This window comes from Cherax quadricarinatus, chromosome 2, assembly GCF_038502225.1.
Source record: "Cherax quadricarinatus isolate ZL_2023a chromosome 2, ASM3850222v1, whole genome shotgun sequence".
NCBI classification, from domain to species: Eukaryota; Metazoa; Arthropoda; class Malacostraca; order Decapoda; family Parastacidae; genus Cherax; species Cherax quadricarinatus.
In genome coordinates, this window is record NC_091293.1 from 43529068 (window position 1) to 43549874 (window position 20807).

General features: G+C 41.7%; 1 protein-coding gene across 1 annotated transcript in view; it reads left to right on the forward strand.

Annotated features, from left to right (window-relative positions):
- LOC128705502 (uncharacterized) overlaps positions 1-17861 on the forward strand; it is a 31285-nt gene extending 13424 nt beyond the window's left edge. Inside the window, exons 4-30 of the mRNA XM_070089435.1 lie at positions 3092-3293; positions 3500-3683; positions 3856-4013; positions 4112-4225; positions 4351-4570; positions 4685-4816; positions 5132-5308; positions 5616-5828; positions 6012-6106; positions 6184-6364; positions 6439-6605; positions 6703-6861; positions 7138-7197; positions 8235-8313; positions 8675-8829; positions 9433-9545; positions 9689-9881; positions 10015-10228; positions 10370-10442; positions 10648-10751; positions 10902-11032; positions 11317-11427; positions 11540-11668; positions 16430-16549; positions 16785-16949; positions 17199-17333; positions 17493-17861. Coding sequence (XP_069945536.1) covers positions 3092-3293; positions 3500-3683; positions 3856-4013; positions 4112-4225; positions 4351-4570; positions 4685-4816; positions 5132-5308; positions 5616-5828; positions 6012-6106; positions 6184-6364; positions 6439-6605; positions 6703-6861; positions 7138-7197; positions 8235-8313; positions 8675-8829; positions 9433-9545; positions 9689-9881; positions 10015-10228; positions 10370-10442; positions 10648-10751; positions 10902-11032; positions 11317-11427; positions 11540-11668; positions 16430-16549; positions 16785-16949; positions 17199-17333; positions 17493-17690 — 3982 coding nt within the window. The 3' untranslated portion in view covers positions 17691-17861. The remainder of the gene's footprint in view (positions 1-3091; positions 3294-3499; positions 3684-3855; positions 4014-4111; positions 4226-4350; positions 4571-4684; positions 4817-5131; positions 5309-5615; positions 5829-6011; positions 6107-6183; positions 6365-6438; positions 6606-6702; positions 6862-7137; positions 7198-8234; positions 8314-8674; positions 8830-9432; positions 9546-9688; positions 9882-10014; positions 10229-10369; positions 10443-10647; positions 10752-10901; positions 11033-11316; positions 11428-11539; positions 11669-16429; positions 16550-16784; positions 16950-17198; positions 17334-17492) is intronic.
- The last annotated feature ends 2946 nt before the right edge of the window (positions 17862-20807 follow it).

The window sequence follows — 20807 nt, forward strand, 5'->3', positions numbered from 1 at the left end:
CACAACACTTTTTCTACTTGCTATTAATGATTTGGCCTCTAGTCTTCCATCAAATATTTGGTCATCACTCTGTTGATGAATTTGCTATTGCATGTGCAGGCGCTGACTGTCACCTCCTTACAGTTTCTCTCCAACATGCAGTCGACCGTATTTCCAATTGGGCCACCACACGTGCGTTTAAATTTTCCAGCACTAAAACCCACCAAATCACTTACACTAGACGCTCTGTCATCTCTGATCATCCTTTGTACCTCTATGGCTCCCGTATCCCTGAACGTGATAGTCAAGTTTCTGGGCCTCCTCTTTGATCGTAGGTTATCCTGGAAACCTCACATTACCTCTCTGAAGGCAACTTGTCACAGCCGGCTGAACCTTCTTAAAACTCTTGCTCATCTTTCGTGGGGAGCTGATCGTCGAACCCTCCTTCGCCTACATTCCACCCTTATTTTATCGAAACTTGATTATGGTGACCAGATCTATTCAGCGGCATCTCCTGCTACTCTCTCTAGCCTTAACCCCATTCATCACCAAGGATTACGTTTATGCCTTGGTGCTTTCCGCTCTTCCCCTGTCGAGAGCCTCTATGCAGAAGCGAACGTTCCATCCTTATCCGATCGCCGTGATGCCCATTGCCTGCGCTACTATGTACGCTCTCATGATCTCCGCAATCCTTCCATTTATAGAATGGTCACTGATATTAGTAGACATTCTTTATTTGTTCGCCGCCCCTGTTTACTCCGTCCCTTCTCTCTTCGCCTTCATTCGCTCTTGTCTTCTCTTCAACTACCACCTTTCTATGTACATGTAGCATCTCACTTTTCCCTACCCCCCTGGGAAGTTCCAGCTGTTCGAGTCTGTTCTTTCTCCGTCCCTTGCTTGAAAGTCCAACTGTCTACGGTCGCTTCCCGCTCTCTTTTTCTTGACCACTTTCACTCTCATTCTCATGCCATTGCTGTGTACACAGATGGCTCTAAGTCTTCTGACGGCGTAGGATTCGCAGCAGTGTTTCCGGACAGCGTCATACAAGGGCATTTACTATCTTCGGCTAGTATTTTTACTGCTGAATTATATGCCATCCTTACAGCACTTATCCGTATTGCATCTATGCCTGTGTCATCATTTGTGGTTGTCTCAGACTCCCTTAGTGCTTTACAGGCTATACAAAAATTTGATACACCTCACCCCTTAGTCCTCCGTATCCAACTTTGGCTACGCCGCATCTTTACCAAGCATAAAGATTGTTTTTTGTTGGGTCCCTGGTCATGTTGACGTACAGGGCAATGAACAGGCAGACACTGCTGCGCGGTCAGCAGTACATGACCTACCAGTTTCTTAGAGGTATTCCATTTACGGACTATTTTGCTGCAATATCTTCCCACCTTCACACCCGTTGGCAACAACGTTGGTCTACTATGCTCGGCAACAAACTTCAGTCTATTAAACCGAGTATAGGTTACTGGCCGTCTTCTTATCACCAGTGTCGAGGTTGGGAGACTTCTCTCCCGTCTTCGCGTTGGCCATACTCATCTTGCTCCTCTCTGTGAGAATTGCCAAGCTCCATTATCAGTCAGCCACATTCTGTTGGACTGCCCACTTTATCAACGAGCACGCAGAATTTACCTGTCGTCGTCGTCTTCGCTCCGCTGCTCTCTTTACCTTCCCTTTTCGCTGATGGACCCACCTTTCATCCGGACTCTCTCATTGACTTTTTGACAACGACTGACTGACTTCACAAATTCTGATACCTTCAGCCCTTTCTACTTCAATCTCTTGCTACCTTCTACCCCCGTACTATCCCCTTCCCCGCTGTTTTCTGTAACCTGCTGATCATCCCCCCTCCCTTCTGCCATCCAATTCCCTTGCTTCCTTCCCTACCCTGCAGCGCTGTATAGCCCTTGTGGCTTAGCGCTTCTTTTTGATTATAATAATATTAATAATGGTATCTTCATCATCCTGTAAGTTTTCAAGCACAATTGTATCCGTTCTATAATACGTCGACCAAAACTGTACAACATAATATAAAGGGGGCCTAACCAAAGACGTACTTGAAGAATAACCTGCTGACTTGTTGATTATATGACTCACGAAATCGTAATGACACGATTGCAAACAAACCATACCACGGGCGGGATTTGAACCCACGGTCAGTCTCTCAAAACGCGACGGTCTGGAGTTTTGAGACACACTGACCGCGGGTTCATAAACCCCCCGTGGTATGGCTTGTTGATTATACTTCTTGATATGAAGCCAAGAATTCTATTCGCTTTATTTCGAATACTTACGCACTATTGTCTGAGCTTTACATTACTGCTAACCAGAACTCTCAAATCTTTTTCGCAATCAGAGATATCAGGATTAACGTTTGGTTTATAAGTGTTGTGGTTATTTAACTTTCTAACGCTTAGAGCTTTGCGTGTCTCTTAAACTGCATCTGCCATTTCACCGATCACTGCACCAATATATTCAGATCTTCCTGGAGCACTCGTGTCCTCATCACAATGAATTCGACGGCCTATTTTGGTGTCATCGGCAAATTTGTTTGTCACTAGTTATACCCTCATCTTTCATATAAATTGTGAATGATGAGGGGCCCATCACTGACCCCTGTGGAACACCTAATGTGACGCTTCCCCACCCTGATTTCTCCGTTTATGCAAACTGTTGCCTATCTGTCAGCCACGTCTGTCCAGGAAAAAAAATCTATTCAGTGTGCCTAGACTATTCTTAATAGTCTCAGATGTGGGACTGTCAAGTCTTTCTAAAGTCCATATACACAATATTATATTCATTCCCAAGATCTACCTCCTCAAATACCTTAGTGAAAAATAAGTTCTTAAGGTTGGAACTCCCCTTTGTAAAACAGTGCTAATTCGTTAATGAACTTGCAAGGTGGTTACGAATAGTCTCGGCAATTATAGATTCCATAAATTTTCACTCTGGAGGAAAGGCTTATTGGTCTGTAGTTCGAAGCTATGAACCTGTTATTTGGCAGATAACCTGGTGAAAGTTTGAACGTGTTGATAAATCTGAGTTCTGTGGGAGGGGGGGTAGGAAGAACTTGGTTAATAAAAATTTAAGACTCCCATGTCAGTTTTCTTTTATCAGGTGTTCACACAGTAGGCGGCTTGGCCGTCTGGGAGCAGCTGACTGTTGAAGAGACTGTTAATGGTGTTCAAATACCTGATAACATCTACCTGAAAAACGGACCAAATGAGATTATCCACACACCCGTCACGTTTGTGTCTGTTGCTGCAGATTCAATCATCATAAACTCTAATCTCGACCAAATTCAGGTAGTCTTGGTGTCACTGTTCTGTTACATTCACTTAGTACCTCTAGCATTTGTTGTAAATTTGCTCTCATAATTAGTAGTGGCAATGAATATTTTAATACAATGAACAATCTGTTGAAGGATACTTTTTAGAATGTCAGCTTTAGTGAAACATTTCTTCCTGAAAGTGTCATTTTCGTCTTAACAGTAAAAAAAAATAAATTTCAGCAAGTAGACGGGAGACTGTCAGTGTTGGTGCTGAGTGGGGAGCAGCAGCAGGTAGTGAGCAGTACGAAGCTGTTCACAGACCTGACCCTCCTAGGAAACAGTACCGTTGGCCTGAAAGTAGCTGGCTACAACCTAAATGATTTTGTCATGAATGTTCAGCAGGACGTCCTCCATGGGCTAAATGGTACACAAGTCTTACATTAAAATTGATCAATTAATGTATTTAAACTGAACTGGAAAATTGACGTTGCATAAATGCACGAGTTTAAACTTTGGTATCGTGTATTCTGACATTCCTAGCGCTAGTTAAATCCTAAACTAAATTAACTAATTGTTGGCACACTTTTTAACTTCAGCTGCCACAGAAATAAACGGGTCTTTGACCTTCGACGATTCTGTGTTTGTCGTTGATGACCAGTTGAATGGTGTGTCCTTAGCTAAAATCCGCAACTCTGCTCTCTTCCTCTCTGCCACTTACGTCGACCTTCCTCTTGTGTTCCTCGGCCCTGTCCAGGTGAGAAATTAAATATAGGGTTTTAAAAGTGGGGTTCATAATCTTAACACCTACGACACCATGATCCCAGTATTACAGGTTCATGTTTTAAATTACAGATTACTGGTGACCTTTTAATTACTGGTAGAATCAATGGTTACGAAGGAAATTCCTATGTTCTTACTCATGGCAGCTACACTTTCACAAATGCAGTAACATTCACGAATGGTCTGGTATGTAGTTTTATTTAGGCTTGAATGTGTAATTTTTATCTGACTACTAAATGTTGAGTCTGATTTATTTAAAACATTTTCAAATTTTATTCCTATATTTGTTTCGTCTGGTGTTCCCACTCCAGAAAGTTGAGGGAAATGTGACCACAGGAAAGATGGTGCCTTATCCTGTGAAGTTCTTAGCTTCGCAAATCTTGTTAAAGACTAAGACTAACCAGATAATAACGAGGGACATCTACCTTTTGGAGCCAGTCATGAATGATTTGTCGGTCAGTGGTTCTGTCAGGGTCAGTGGCGTAGATCTCTCTGATGTTGTCCTCGCAAACACCGATGCTGAAATAATTGGTTTGTTAATGTTTACGTTTGTTAAAAAAAATGAATTTATGCTAGTTTAATGCATTCACTAGATGAATCCTTGTATATTTTTTTAATCTTTGCTAACTTTTTTTCTTTGAGCAGGCCAGAAGAGTTTCACCACCCTTCAGGTGTTAACGGCGACCAGGATGGGAGAAGTGAATGTTGGTCACTGTGGCACTATTGACGGTATAATCTTTAATGAAGTCTTTGTCACAGACGCGTTAAAAAAAAGTGGTACGCAACATGACTGAATTTTTTTAGTGTCCAGTAAATGAAGATTCTTTTTACCCAGTGTTTCTAAACTCCATGTTCTTTGGTTTTGTATGGGGAAATAGTTTTACGGAAACTACTTGGAGCAAGTTTTTCTATCATTATAGGTTCTCCTTTCTTAAGCCATCCTAACCAGGGGAGAAATGATTTTTTTTGTTTAATAAATTAGCTGGTGTATCACCAGTGACACATGGTAACGTTCCCACCCTCTCATTTCACAGGTGATCTGACAGTTTCACCTCCATGAATATATTGTAAGAAGTTCAAATTAATTTTCAGCTTCTGGCACACAGACGTTGACTGGCAGGTACATGTATGCACTAGTTGCCAACACCGTCACAGGCACAGACTTGGGAGTCTTCGAGAAGAATGTAGTGTACAAAGACGATGCAGAATACATTACAGATTCAATATTATTCAGTGGAAAAGTCTCCGTTCAAGCTCTCGAATTTGGTGGTAAGTTTGTCTAATTTACTTAACTGGTCAGCTAATTAAAATCTCGGCACACTTTCCCTACTCCCATTTTTCTCCTCGCAGTCTCTTCTCCCACACTTTTCCTTCTGTACTAAACCAAGTTTTCTTTGTACAGCTTCACGCCAAGCACCTCCTAGGTATTAGGGAAATGAAACTTCTGTAATTAAGTACATACATGTTAAATTTTGGTACGAGGTTCGTAGATTTTTTTGTAAATTTTGGAGAGTTAATGTAATGAGATAATACACTACTTCGAAGCATTTAAATACTCTTGGTTTTTTCTTCGCAGGAGATTTTGACGGGGTATCAGCAAGAGATTACGGCTCAGGATGGTTGCTGAAACAAGGCGATCAGACGCTTACTGGCAGAAATACCCTAGAACAAGTTACTGGAGCAGCGGTCACGTTAGAAGGCGCGTACCTGCAAACAGTAGACTGGAGTAGATTCTTGCATTCGACTGCAAAACTGGACGAGAGAACAATTATTAATAAAGCTTCCTTTGGTAGGTGTTAATTTTATTTTACTAAATTTTAGCTTTTGAAGGGCAGATGACAATGTGAAATTACTGGTATTTAAATTTGAAGGGAAGTATCTAATATGCCAGGAGTAAGTTGGTGCAGTGAATTTCTGATTAATTTGCAGTAATTTTTATTTGCTTTTAAAGTAAAATGATTCGCATATACAGGTCTTGTATATGGAAGTGAAATAGTCTTGGATGGGACTATCCAGGGATGGGACCTCAGCACACAGGCTCTCACAGCCTCGGCTACAGCACAAACTGTAAGTACAGGAAAAAAGACCTTGGCAAATCCTGTATGGATTTTTTGTTTGATAAATTAAAAAAAAAATCTTTGCAGGTAACTGGTAAGAAAGATTTCTACTCCATGGTGTTCTATTCTGGAAAGTTCGACATGATTAAGAGTCTATTTGTGAGAGAGACTACTGAGGATGATGCTGTGCGTGTCGACTTGAGTACTCTTGTAGAGTCCCTGGTACTCGAAGATGAAGTCATCCACGTGGACTACCTAACTGTTAAAGGTTGGCAAACCCGCTTATTAAAAATAATTGTAAAATACTTTTTCTAAATTTAAAACCAACCTTTTTTTCTACAGGCGATGTTATCTTCTACGATAATGTAAGGATTTTAAGATCTCTTAATGAGGTGGATGTGAACACCCTTACTGAAGAGTTCTGGTTGAGTGACCTACCCGCCAGAATTACTGCCCTAGCATCATTCCAAAGTGTTGTTATGGAGCCAGACGTCGACCTGAAGTTAAAGGTGCATTTTTTTTTGGGGGGGGAGGGGGTTAAGTTACGAATATTTCAAGACTAGTTTGAATTAGGACAATATCTTTTAACGTTCACTTTCTCGCTAGGGTCTGATGAATGCGGTGGATGTTGAGACGTTGTGGCACTCAGTCTTGAGGAAGGAGTGCGAGAGCCAGCAAGAAGTTTCTGGCTCCTTCACAGTTGACACCCTTACTGTAGCAAACGTCTTTACATTCTCTGTGGACTCTGTAAACGCCTGGGACTCTGTGAGTAATAAATTTTCAGTGAATAAGAATACTTTCCCTTTAATTAGTTAGCCAATTTTTACGAAGTCTGGGTTGTTAACTTGGTAAATTTAACATGAATTAAGTCTGGCTAACTGAAGCCCATTAGGAAAATTTAAGGAAAATAAACCTTGGCTATGAGGTTTATTGTGAACTCTTGGTTGTAAAATTTAAAAATGTTCTATTTAGTTAGTATTTAGGAATTAAAAATTTACCATAAGCATATATTTATCGATACAACATTAATATGCCCTGCAGAGTGACCTTCAGGACCTGCTCCTGGTGGATGGCGATCAGGTGATCACTGGACTTGTCACAGTGACCTGCTCCTGGTGGATGGCGATCAGGTGATCACCAGAATAGAACCCGCGATCAGTCTTGGTCTAACACTACTTCATTATAACGCAATCTCAAAACTCCAGACCGTCGCGCTAGCCACTGGACCAACTAGCCACAATAAGATTCGTCCAACTAGGTAGAAATATACCTAGTTTGAAGAATTTTATTGTGGCTAGCTGGTCCAGTGGCTAAAGCGACGGTCTGGAGTTTTGAGACACTGATCGCGGGTTCTATCCCGCGAGGCTCTCGATACACTCCGTCCCTGTAGAGGTGACGAAATCGTAATTTGCAAACAAACCATACCACGGGGGAGATAAGATCAGTCTCTCAAAACTCCAGACCGTCGCGCTAGCCACTGGACCAACTAGCCACAATTTCGTCCAACACTAGTTTGAAGAATTTTATTGTGGCTAGCTGGTCCAGGGGCTAACGCGCCGGTCTGGAGTTTTGAGACACTGATCGCGGGTTCTATCCCGCGAGGCTCTCGATACACTCCGTCCCTGTAGATGACCGTTTAAAGGGGTAAGGAACTGGTTCTCCCATTTTAACACACGAGATTTGTGCAGTAATTTTCTGTACACTCTCATAACACCTGTAGTTTCACACCCAAAAGAACACTCGCCTTTTAAAGGCCAGGTAATGTAATCAATCTTGAGTAAAGTGGAACTACAATGAAAGGTCTTAACTCAAGTTATCACATGGGACTTTAAATAATCAAATTGCCACTTGAACAGCAAAATTTCAAATGCAAGATGAACCAGTTTAATAGTTTGAAGAATTGAGGCATTTTATCTTGCTAGACATTACAAGGGATCAGTTTAATTAACAAATTACACCAACAACCTCTACCCAAGGATTTTTATTCCACTACGTAAATCGACCACAGAGATTGTTCAGTATAATTAATAGGTTTTCTGAAGTTAATGCATGGACACGAATCAATGTCTTCAAGCTCGTAGTTCACTGGATCTGACGGTTTCCAAATATAATTTAAGAGATTTAATGTGTATTCGTAGGTTGTATATTGTAAAATGTTAATTAATACCAGTGCTCCAGAAGTAGTAGCAAGTAGGACAAGTGTTCATTTGATCAGAAGTTAGTGCACAAATTAAGCTTTTCATTATCAAAAAATCTTAAAAATCGAACATAGGATTAATATTTAATATTTAAACTTCAAAGAAAATATGCACACTGGTTGTGCTTAATTTAGATTCAGCGATATCTAATGTCAAACAAAGCTAAAACGGGTAAGACAAATTTTTAGCTTACAATGAGGCTCTGATGTTTAGTTTTTATTCAGCAGACGGTGAATAGTACCTTTTATTAGTGAAGCATTGACCAATTTTAGAAAATTAAAGTATTAGTGAATTCATTCGCTTTACAAGTTCTATGTAATGCAATTAAATTAGATTGCTTTATTGCAAGGGTAAATTGTCTAATGCGAATTTCATTACAGCTTCAGTTATCCTTGATGGGACAGTGAATGGGTTCCACATGGATGTGGACTTCGTGTTAAATGGAAGACCAGCCACTATCAGCGGCTGGAAAACATTCCTGATGGATGTTAGCATTGTGGGCGACTTGAACGTTGAGCCACTCTCTCATATCCAGGTATGTACCGGATGCCTAGTAAGTGATAGTTAAAACAGGTTTACATTGAACAGGCGATAAGTCATTTTGAATATACAGACGATTAAGACTAGTTAGGCTCCTGAAAATGCAGTGTTAGACGAATCCATGTTAAAGGAACTGAAGAGCTTATGGGAAAAATAGGGTCACGTTCCTAGGTTCCCCCCCCCCCAAAAAGAAGTCTCCAAATCTTCTAAAAATAATAAAATTTCTGTTAATTGTTACAACGTATGTTTTTTCTGTTGCTTAAGACTTAAAATGCAGCAGTACAATTTCTAGCTTTAAATTGTCGTTACTGGGGTTTGTTGACGATTGTGGAGGGAGTGGAGAGGCATGCTGAGGCCCATCTGGGCTGAGGTGGATGGTAGTCCAGTCATTTAATAGGGTCACTAAAGTCATTCATCCAGCTTGCGGCGCTGAAATTTTTCCCTACCGAGAAGCAGAACCGTTTAAACTGAATTTTATGAAGTGTAAAACGAAAATATGCCGAAATTTGGAAATAGTTTAATGGACAAAACGTTTCAAAGGAAAGTTTTAATCGACGGTCTACTAGACTCTAACCAGTATTTGTATTCGGTTAAACAGGGTGTAGATGTGTCGGAGTTCGCAAAGTCAGTGCTGTTAATTCGGCCAAATGGCACGGTCTTCATACCGGGAGTCACTACATTCAGAGGTCTTAGGATTCTGAAGCCCCTAATGTGAGTTAGTCTTTGGTGTTCGTGTGTTTTAAAAGCTAAATATGCTGAATTTTGTAAACTTGATACAGTGCAATTTGGTATTAATTTTTCTTCAATGTAATATAAAATTAAGTGCGATTACTGTTCACCTTTAATGTCTGCAGTGTTGGCTCTACCGTGGACGGAGTGGAAGTGAGCCGGGACAACTTGCTAGTTAAGAGTGGAGATCAGACAGTGCATGGGGATTTGACAATAGTCTCTCCCCCCAACACCATAGCTCTTGGTGCTAAAATGGATATCTCTATCCAAGAAAACTATTTAAACAATATAGATCTGGAAAGACTGGGTTCTTTGACAGTAAGACTCTTTTCATGAAGAAATTTTTACTTTGAAAATTTTCAAAATCATTACATTAAAGCAATTAATGTTGCAGTAGAATCTGCAGTAGTTCAGTGAACCCGACCAACTTCAAAAATCCTTCATGTTGCAGGTTCCCACGACAGGTGAAGTGATCATCACTGGATCGGTTCTCTTCTTAAATGATGTGGCAATGACTGAAATATTGCTGGTGAACGACCTTATAAACGGCTACAACATTACTGACCTAGCATTGTGCCTTCTGGGTCACCACATCGTGGAAAACATGGGCAACAAACTGGAAGTTATCTTAGAGATAATGCAAGATATAAAGGACGTGCTTGCAGGCGGGTGACTCTCGTTAATAGGAACTTTACTCTTAGTATCTAAATGTTATACATTAAACTCTTCAATATTTGCTTTAAATAGTTCATTACTGGAATTTTTTAACCTTAAACCCCAATTTTTTTTTTTTATCTGGATTTCAGGAGGGACAGAAGCTGTGTGGTATTACGAGGAGCAAAAATTACCAACACAATTGTATAAATTGATCCCAATACAGTAAGTTGGTAGAACTGATTTTTAATGTGCTTGTGAAATTCACATTTGGAAAGCCTCTGGTTTGATTATGACCTTTACCTACTTCACCTCTCATAGCCTGTGATACTGTGATAAGTGTTCAAAAGTTAAATCCTTGAAATATAACTTGAGCAGCATGAACTATTGGTTTTAATATATATTAATCTCGTGCTTCTTTTAATTTTAGGTTGACGGGCGAGTTAGATGTTAACACGTGGACTACACTGGTAGGCCTTGACAGGGCAGGTGGGCGCCTCCTAATCTACAATATAACAAACTTAGTGCAACTGTGTAAGTTGCATCAAGGGTACTGTGTAATGGAAAAAATGAAATGAATGGAAAATTCTTAATTAGTAACTGAAAGGGCTAATTCTTGGCTCTTATTGTATTAAACAATTATAGTACAATAGAAACTACATGAAGTTTGCTTTAACCGGCCAGATCCTGCCATTGATGTGGTAAAGCCAGTCGCAGCAGTTGGTATGGGGCAAGGCTTGGTAGCTGTTTGTGGAATAGAGGGCATGGCTGCTGCTGCTCCGCTGGACGCCGTCTTCACATCAACATACAAAAAGGTAAAGATTTCACTAGATTCCAGGCATAAATTTTCTTTTAGATACTAAATTTTTTTAAAGAATTTCTTAGACTATATTTTCAATTTTTAAAATAACTCTGCTTTGAGCCCTTCTTATTTTAACCTAATTTTTACCGTACTGGTTCCTTAATTTTACACATAGCGAAAGGATGCAACAAAGTTGTGGGTTTTAATGACTTGCTGAACAGGTTATATGTTGCCCTGTACCTGTAAATCCAGCTAGATTTTGACACCCCAAAAACTCTTCCTATGCTTCTCTTGCAGCTGAGTGTGGAAAATGGTTCTGGTTTAGGCTACGGCCACATTTACTGGTTTGGTGAAGATGAGGTGATGCTGGAGGCTGCATTCCAGATAAAGCAGTGTAGAGACCTCGTGGTGAGCATTAAGATGGAGCTTCATTGTTTCAAACTAAATTGTTACTGATAAGCAGAAAGTTTGCTGTTGAATAAAAGAAAATTCTTGTTCTGAAGTCTTTTCCTTATTGCAGAGCTTCAGGATAGGCGAGCAAGTGTGTGTGGCAGTGTTAGACTACTCTACCAGCTCCTCAGTGTTGTGCAAGATGCCTAGTGAATCTTTACACTTAATGACCTACTTGCCTACTGAGAGAGCAATAAAGGTAAGGTTATTTAATCATGCTTGCGGTGAACACCATTCAGACAATTAGGAGAGGTATATTTCTAAAAGCATTTAATAAGAGCTAAGAATCTTACAAAAGGGGGATACCAGTAGCGGGTTGTCTCGGTTTTTTTCCTGTAGGTTTGTTCCTAAGCTTATCTGGTGGTATCTCGTATCTAAAATATGGTACTGAATACTTTTAAGAACTATAGGCATTAATCTACATATTTTTGAGCTTTTTTAGTGTATTAAAAATACAGCTCGAACCATTAGGAAGGTTCGGATTACTTAGCAATAAATTCAAATTTGGCTTTTCGCTTTATTTGCATCCGTGTCAGAACTGAAGATTGCCACTACTGATCAGCTTCAAAGTTTTAAACGCATGTAGTCTTAAGCCTATGGAATATTAGTAACCCTGATACTTAGACTAAATATGACCTGATAACACTATGCGAGGACAACTTGGGAGCTGTTAAGCTTAAATCAGAAGCAGACAGTGCCTCAGCGTACTTACTAAGGCTGAGATTGCTTTGATTTATGTACAATGAAAAAAACCATACCACGGGTGGGGTTTGAACCCGCGGTAAGAGTCTCAAAACTTCAGACCGTCGCATTAGCCACTGGGCCACCTAGCTAAAATAAGATTCGTCCAACTAGGTATATTTCTACACCATAGGAAGGTTAGCATACGCACCACTGTCCACAAATTAAAGCTTTTACAGACGAATCTCCCGCTAGCATGGCCATGACGAACTCTAGCTCAAGTCCCCTCAAAGCAATCGTGTCATTACGATTTCGTGAGTAATGAGTACAGTGAAAGTAAAAATGAACATAGAAAAGTGCAAGGTGATTAGAGTAACACAAAAAATTAGGTAATGAAAGACTAAGCATCAGACTGGAAGGAGAAAATGACTATTATTTGGAAGTGAAGTAGGCTAGTCGGTGAAAGTTTAAGGTATTAACTAAGGAGGGAAAAGGTTGGTACAATGAAGCATCTGTTGAGACGGAACTTTATGTAGGCAAAAGGGGTACTAATGTAGTTACGAGTGAGAAGTATGGAATTTAAATGTTGCAGAATAGACTGGAGGCAGTTTGAGGGCAATATGTGGTGTGAATATTAGGCAGAGAATTCGTAGTTCGGAGATAGATGCGGGGCTAGTACAAGTATTATACAGAAGGCTGAGGATGGGTTGAGATGGTTTGTACTTGTAGAAAGTATGGAGCAAAATAGGATGACTTAGGTGTATAAATCATTATATGCACAAATGACAAAAAAAAAGGCACAATACCGTGACTGGAACGATACACAAATAACCCGCACATAGAAAAGAGGAGCTTAAGATGACGTTTCGGTCCGACCTGGACCATTTACAAAGTCACACTAACCAGAAGTGGAGCAGGACGGCTATATATAGGCAGGAAGAGGTAGTGGTGGTGGTGGTAGTATTCATACAAGGAAAGTTGTGTATTAGAGGATTCAACAAGACGGCGACTGTTAAAGTTGGAAGTAGGGAAGACCTGTCTCTAGGATGGCTGTGATCTCTGACGTGACAGAAAAGAGCATTGTTAGTGTCGGCAAGCCTAACTATTTTTGTGCTCCCTAAGTGTCAGAAAGAGATCGGCAAGTTTCTCCAAAGTATTGAAGGGGGCAGGAAGACCAAGAAAGTAGACACTAGGAACATTTGTAGAGGGAAGAGGTATGAAGGAGATTAGTACGATGAGTTAGTCTGGCTGAAAGTAAGCTTGATGTCTAAGGGACGGAGAGAATTGTTGAGATTAGAAAAGCCGGAAATGTAGGGAAGGCAGAGGACAGAAGAGTTCCCAGGAGTAGAGAGTTTGGGAGAGAAGAAATTACGTTTAGCTCGTGAGAAGGCAGTCTCTGAAATGGGAAGGGTAGCCAAGACGGGAAAACTAATTATGAAGTGGAAATTTCTGCTGGAAGGAACTGAGGATCACAGATGCGGAGGGCACGGAGAAAGAGGGAGATAAGAACACTTTTCTTGACAGGGGAAGCATGATAGGAAAAGTAGTGAATGTACATGCCACTGCATAGGTTTTCGGTAAACGGAAAAGGAAAAAAAAACCTGTATCTGAGCGGTGGACATGGACATAAAGGAAAGGAAGCAAGGAATTAGATTCACATTCAGCTTTAAACTTAATGGAAGGGGCAAGATTATTAAGAGCTTCAAGAAAAGGTTGGAAGAGATTAGTCATGAGGACACAGATCAAAGATGTCATCCACATAGCGGAGCCAGAGTGAAAGTTGCACATCGATGGTAGGAAGAACAGTCTCGAAGTATTCCATGTAAAGATTAGCAAGGACAGGAGAGAGGAGAGCCCATAGCGACACTGAAGGTTTGAGAATATTGGAAGGAAAAGGAATTAGCCCATACAGAGGCGGATAAGATCAAGAAAGACTTCAATAGGTATAGGGAGATGTAGAAACCCTTCAAGGACCTTCTCTCTAAGGAAATCAAGGACATCATCAAGAGGGACATTGGTGAAGAGGGACTCGACGTCAAGACTAAGCATCTTGCAGGTTGGGAGAGCGTGAATCCGTTCAATGAAGTCTTGAGAGTGACGGAGGTGGGCAGGAGAAAAAGTACCAAGAAAGGGAGTGAGGGTTTTGGCCAACCAACAAGCAAGAGAATAAGAGACCGAACCTCTAGAGGTTCTGATAGGACGAAGAGGAATATCAGGTTTGAGTTTTGGGAAGGCCATAGAAATAGGGAAGAGAGGGACAGATGACACGAAACCGTTGAACAAGAGGGTTGGGTTGAAGCTCTTAATAATCTTGCCCCTTCCATTAAATTTAAAGCTGAATGGGAGTCTAATTCCTTGCTTCCTTTCCTTGATGTCCATGTCCACCGCTCAGATACTGGTTTTTCCTTTTCCGTTTACCGAAAACTTATGCACAGTGGCATGTACATTCACTACTTTTCCTATCATGCTTCCCCTGTCAAGAAAAGTGTTCTTATCTCCCTCTTTCTCCGTGCCCTACGCATGTGATCCTCGGTTCCTTCCAGCAGAAATTTCCACTTCATAATTCGTTTTCCTGTCTTGGCTACCCTTACCATTTCATATTCTGCCTTCTCATGAGCTAAACGTAATTTTTTCTCCCAAACTCTACTCCTGGGAACTCTTCTGTCCTCTGCCTTCCCTACATTTCCGGTTTTTCTAATCTCAACAATTCTCTCCGTCCCTTAGACATCAAGCTTACTTTCCGCCAGACTAATACTCTTCGCACTAATCTCGTTCATACCTCTCCTCCCTCTACAGATGTTCCTGGTATCTACTCTTTCTTGCTCCTCCTGTCCTCTTCAATACTTTGGAGAAACTGGCCGATCTCTTTCTGACAGACTTAGGGAGCACAAAAATAGTGTTAGGCTTGCCGACACTAACAGTGCTCTTTTCTGTCACGTCAGAGATCACAGCCATCCTATAGACTGGTCTTCTGCTAAAACTCTTCCCTACTTCCAACTTTAACAGTCGCAGTCTTGTTGAATCCTCTCTAATACACAACTTTCCTTGTATGAATCTTTGTCCTGGCTTCATCTCTGTAGATGTCTTCCTCTCCCACTACATTGTAAAATGCTCCAAACTTCAGAACACCCGTGGCTTAACCTGATTCCTCATTTTTTCTTCTCCCTCTTTCTTTTCTTGTCTTTCTTCTGTCGCGTGTTTGTTCCTTCATTATTTATTTCATCACTTCCCCTTCCCCCCACCTCTGTGCACTTGCTCTCCCTCTATGGGCACCTAGCTCCCTTGCAGTGCTCCCCTTTACATTTGACTGGCTCCTCCTCCTCAGTTCCCCCCACTACTACTATTACTACTACCACCACTACCTCTTCCTGCCTGTATATAGCCGTCCTGCTCCACTTCTGGTTAGTGTCACTTCGTAAATGGTCTAAGTCGGACCGAAACGTCGTCGTAAGCTCCTCTCTTGTATGTGCGTTATTTGTGTATTATATGCACAAATGCGTCTGTACATGCATACATGGTGTAAATATATTTGTTAGTATGCAGAATTTGTGTATAAATGTACGGATGCATATGTGTACATCACTAGACCATTATATGCCCGTGTGTAAATCCATAACCAATAAGAATACCCTAAAATGTGAAGGTCCATTAAAAGAGGCTCTTAATCTCTTGAAAATCGGTTTCAGGAAAGGTCTATAAATTAAGTCCATGACAATTGCTTTAAGAACCTTCACCTGGTAATAGATGACCAGGGTTTGAAACTTGGAGCTGATTGGACGAGACTTTGTGGAGTTATATTTAGACTAGTTCCAGTTCTTGGGCTTCTAGGTTTCTTTTAACAATGATTTAATGCGACTAACTGATTTAGTTCATTTTATTCCTTTTGAAGTAATTTCTGTATTTTTATTGCCAAAAGTACTTAATGACCTACTATATTGTCATTTGCTTTTCAAAATTGCCTTGCTTTATGGAGTCGAGGTTAGAATTAAGGTACAGCTCCCGTCTCCCGAGACTAGGTACAGCTGCTAAAGTGAAGAGGCTTTACAAATGAGAAATTTAAACCTCGCAGCAACAAATACATTGTGGGTCCACAGTTACCTAACAATCTTAAGTTTACCCATTTAATCTAAAATTTAATGTACACTTACTTTTCCTACCTTTTCAAAATGACAAACTTCATGTTTATAAAAAATTAGTTCAACGGAACAGGTGAAGAAATACTGGCATTTAAAGGTTGACTCCAGTTTACTTCAATAATTGTACTGGCATAATATAACAGGGAGCCTGGCTAGTGCTGACAACTGGGACCTTCATCATCATTGCTGAAGCTGGCACCACCACGCTACCCTCTCGTCTGAGGATATTCAAATACAAGGACACAGAAGGCAGACTGACAATGGTTAGCAAAAATTTGTATTCTGCTATTTTGTTAACTTGCAAAATTAAATGCAAATTAACACAATTTATTTAAAACTTTCTTTTTATATTACTGGAGATATTTAATCCGCAATCATATACCAGGTAGATTAAAAACTTGAGTATTGTTTTAAAAATATATGATTACCCTCATTCTTAAAATTTTAAAATTAAATAATTTAAAGGTAAAAAATAAGGCACGAACTATTATATTTCAGGTGCAAAGTTTGGCATCATCAGGGTTGACGTCAGTTTCAGTTTTCAATGGTAATTCGGAAGGTGTGATTGCCATCACGAGTAGACAAACAATGTACACGACTGGCAAAGTGGTATTACTTCGGGCTACACCTACTTCGACCTCACTCGCTCTCACTCGGCTGCAGGTATACCAAAACTTTGAGCTAATGGAATTTATTCTTTAGTTGCCCGATTTAAAGCTCGTGTTACATGTGAAACAATGGGGTCGTGGTATCGGACTTGTGCTTCTCTTGGGTCTAATCTAACTACATCTCGTTTGCCAGGCACTGCAGGATCCCTACTAGTTCCACCCTTACATAAGTTTTAAATTTTTGCAATCTTCCATGACATTTAAATTATGCATTAAGTGAACCGAGACCATTTTCACCCCTCAGACCCTCGAGGTGAAAGATGCTGTAGACAGCAGCTTAGGGATGATGCCTACTGGAGAGGTGGCCCTCTACTTGCAAACAAAATATAGACTACTAATTTATCTACTAAAGGGATCTTCTTTCATCTTAGAGAGGGAGGTGAGTTTTAGTAAGATTAAAGAATACTAATTTAATGGTAAATACAAAGCTGTTCGCGTGCACAACCTGAAGGTTTGATACTTCGCCAGTTTAGAAGCAGCACCACTACAAAGAATTCCAACAAAAATGTGATACGTTCCTTCTATCTTCGACTTTCAGATAAAGACAACTCCAGCCATGTACCCGTTCTCCTTTCCGTTCCTGCACACAGCTTCCAACACACCAATGGTGGCTTACACAGGCACGGGACTCCTGGACGAGTACGATGACCTGCCCACACTTCAGCAGGCTACACCCACCTTATACAAATCTGTGTATAGATCCCATACACCACTGTCTCGACATGAACGCGCTTAGTTTTAAAATCGAAAATATTTTCTAGTCTGTTTTAAGGACCTTCACGATGTTCTTTCTTTGGTGTAACTACGTTCTTTAAATAAAATTTAGAAAGAAATTATTTGTAAACCTTAAGCTGTAAATAATTCTTAAAGCTTAACAACTCGATGATTAAAACTAGTAGAATGTTAAGGTACGACGTTTCTATTCTAACATGACTTCAGATGAGAACGATACAGTTTACAAACTGTGCAGTCTCAAGTTCTTGGTATAAAACCAACCCGCTGGGAGTACATTGTCAGCAAACCCAGATCACTCTTACCCCCATTGGCTTTCACGGCGCTGGGTCACCTTACGTAATGTGGCTTAAGTGACTGAAGGACAGCCCCCCCCTTCCCCCTTTCCCACCTACCTCTCCTATCCTCGACTGTATTTGACATCGGCAGGGAATCTCCTTCCCCCTCCCCCCAACCTTTCAGTTAATATGGAATGGGTCATTCTCTTCCCTGTGACCCTATTAATTATACCGAGGTGATCTATACCATCCATAAGAAGACTGGATAGTCAGCTGGACGATCTGAGGGTACATTAGGTGGGTCATGCGGGCTCTAACGGAGGAATTATCGGAAATCGCCATGGGTAGTGAGTGTGTCCATCTCTGCGTTCTTGCTTTTGGTACCTTTGCAACTGTCTAATCTGTTTTATAAAATGATGCTCTATTCTGTAAAAACTATACTGGAGTTGTGCTCTGGGTAGGATTGTTAGTGGCAGGGTAGTTTAGTTGGTGTCCTCTTGTCATCTGTCGAGGCACAAACATCCTCTCCTTGTACCTCTGCAAGAATCCTAATAACCCCTGCATGAACTTTGGTCATGGCAATGACCTAAAGGTCAGACTACCGGGCACCTGGTTTCTGGTGCTGCCTTAATATCATTTCTACAAGGACATGTACAAGGTACACAGGCCTAAGTGACCTCAATGACATACTACTGTATGGAAAGCCGCTTGTTATGCAGAGCATTTCGGGAAAATTAGGTCAATTTTGTCCCAGGATGCGACACGCCAGTCGACTAAAACCCAGGTACCCATTATACTGATGGACAGCAGGTGTCTTAAGGAAACGCGCCCTAATAATTTCCAACCATGCCGGGGATTCGATCTCCGGACCGTGAGAGAGCTAAGTGAGCTAGGTATTGAGCTACGCGTTACCATCATTTTCAAAAGTGACCTATAGGTACCTCAGTGGTGAGCTTGATGTATGTTGCTTTTGTTTAAATCTACGGTAGTAATGGGCAGGATATTTCCTCCCAGCGTAAGGTAGGGAGATGGCTGATGCTAGATTTAGTGGCTCTGAGTGGTCGGCCTCTTCAAGGGGGGCTCCTTGGCGTGGTGAAGAGGCTCTTGGTCTGAGGAATTAGCCCTGTCGGTCTTCTTCCTCAGACCGAACCTAATTACCCCCATTCTCCCCTCCCCTATCCCATCCTCCCCATCCTCCCCTTTTTCCATTCCTCCTCCTCCTCCTCACCCCTCCCTTTTGCCCTTCCTCTTTTTAGCCTTCGTGATTTCTCCCACAGGCGCGCTAGTTCCTAGGTAGGGGAAAGGACACCGGGGTCCATCCCATTCCGTTGAGGTTTCTTGGCGGTGGCGTAGTTTGCCGTGGAATCTGGATTGCCTAGGGATGTCCCGATCCCTCTCCGGTATTCCGGAGTAGCTTTGGGTGTCTTTTGGGCGACGGGTGTATCTCTGGAAGCCACCTTTCGGATTCCGGGGGTGGTGGCTGAAGGAGGTATGCTTTGTGGCGGATATCCGGCCGCCCTCTCTTTTGTCCACCGAGGTAGCTCGGCAGATGTGAGGTTGCTATCCCAGATTGCTGGTTTACTGGCATGAAGGGTAGGGTATGGCACGGGTTCCATGCTGCATCTGCGCTACTAGCGGTGTCGAGTCCTCTTGGGCGCGGAGGGAGATTTCTGGCCCTTTCATTCCTCCTAGGAACTATCCCTCCCCGGTCCCCCCTTTTTTTTTTCTTTTTTTTATTTTTATTTTCTTTCTTTTTTTTTCTTAAAAACAAAAAGAAAGAAGTAACCTAACCATGGCAGCCCTAGTCCATGAACCTGGTACCCCCGGGCCCCTTCTTGATACCGCACCCCGTTCTGACCCCGCCTCGTCTTTGGACCACTCTTCAGACATTCCTCATGCCTCTGTACCTATTGCCGGTGCTGTTTCCTCACCCGCTTCAGGTACTGAGGCCTCGACTGACTCCTTCGATTTATCAGACCTTCGCTCTCCTCTGACTATGCTTCCGGCCTCTCCCTCTACGGTGCGGCAATTTTCAAATCGCCGACCCGTTCCACGTCGGACCAACTCTGGTCCCACGCCTAAACGTCAACGACAATTACCTGCTGATGATACTTCTCCACCTTCACCTTCTCGTTCTTCTCAGAAACGATCGACACGTCCTTCACTACCTTTCCACGCTCAGTTTCAGACTGAACAGTGGACTAAATTCTTCACTTTACGACCAACTTCCTCTACTGCCTATCTTTCTGACCATAGTATTGGCAAGGCACTCCTACGCCATGTTGGTAAAGATATTTCTTTTCATGCTCTTAAGAGCGGTACGCGCATCATTACCGTACAGAATGCTACCCAGGCTCGTGAGCGCTCTCGTCTTTCCCATATAGATACTGTTCCTGTCACCCTTGAAAAACATCATTCCCTCAATTCTTGTAGTGGTACCGTTATTCTGCCCCATACCATAGTTCAACAAAATTTCCAGACATGTGGCACCGACATTCTAGAACAGCTGGAACTCCAAGATCTCCCAATCCTCAAGGTAGACACTTACGTTCTTCCTGCCCGTGGGCGGAGACGATACCCTAGCAATGTGGCTCGTTTAACTTTTGACAGCCGAGAACTCCCATCCTCCGTTTATATAGCAGGACATCGGTTACAAGTTCGAAAGGTGATCCCTACACCACAACAGTGTAGAAATTGCTGGCGATTTGGCCATCCAGCGAAATATTGCAGATCTATCGCCGAATGCCCAGTCTGTGGTGCCGATGACCATTCTAATACGTCTTGCAATCGATCTCCCTCTTGCCTTAACTGTCATGAGGCTCACCCTTCGTACTCTCGCCGTT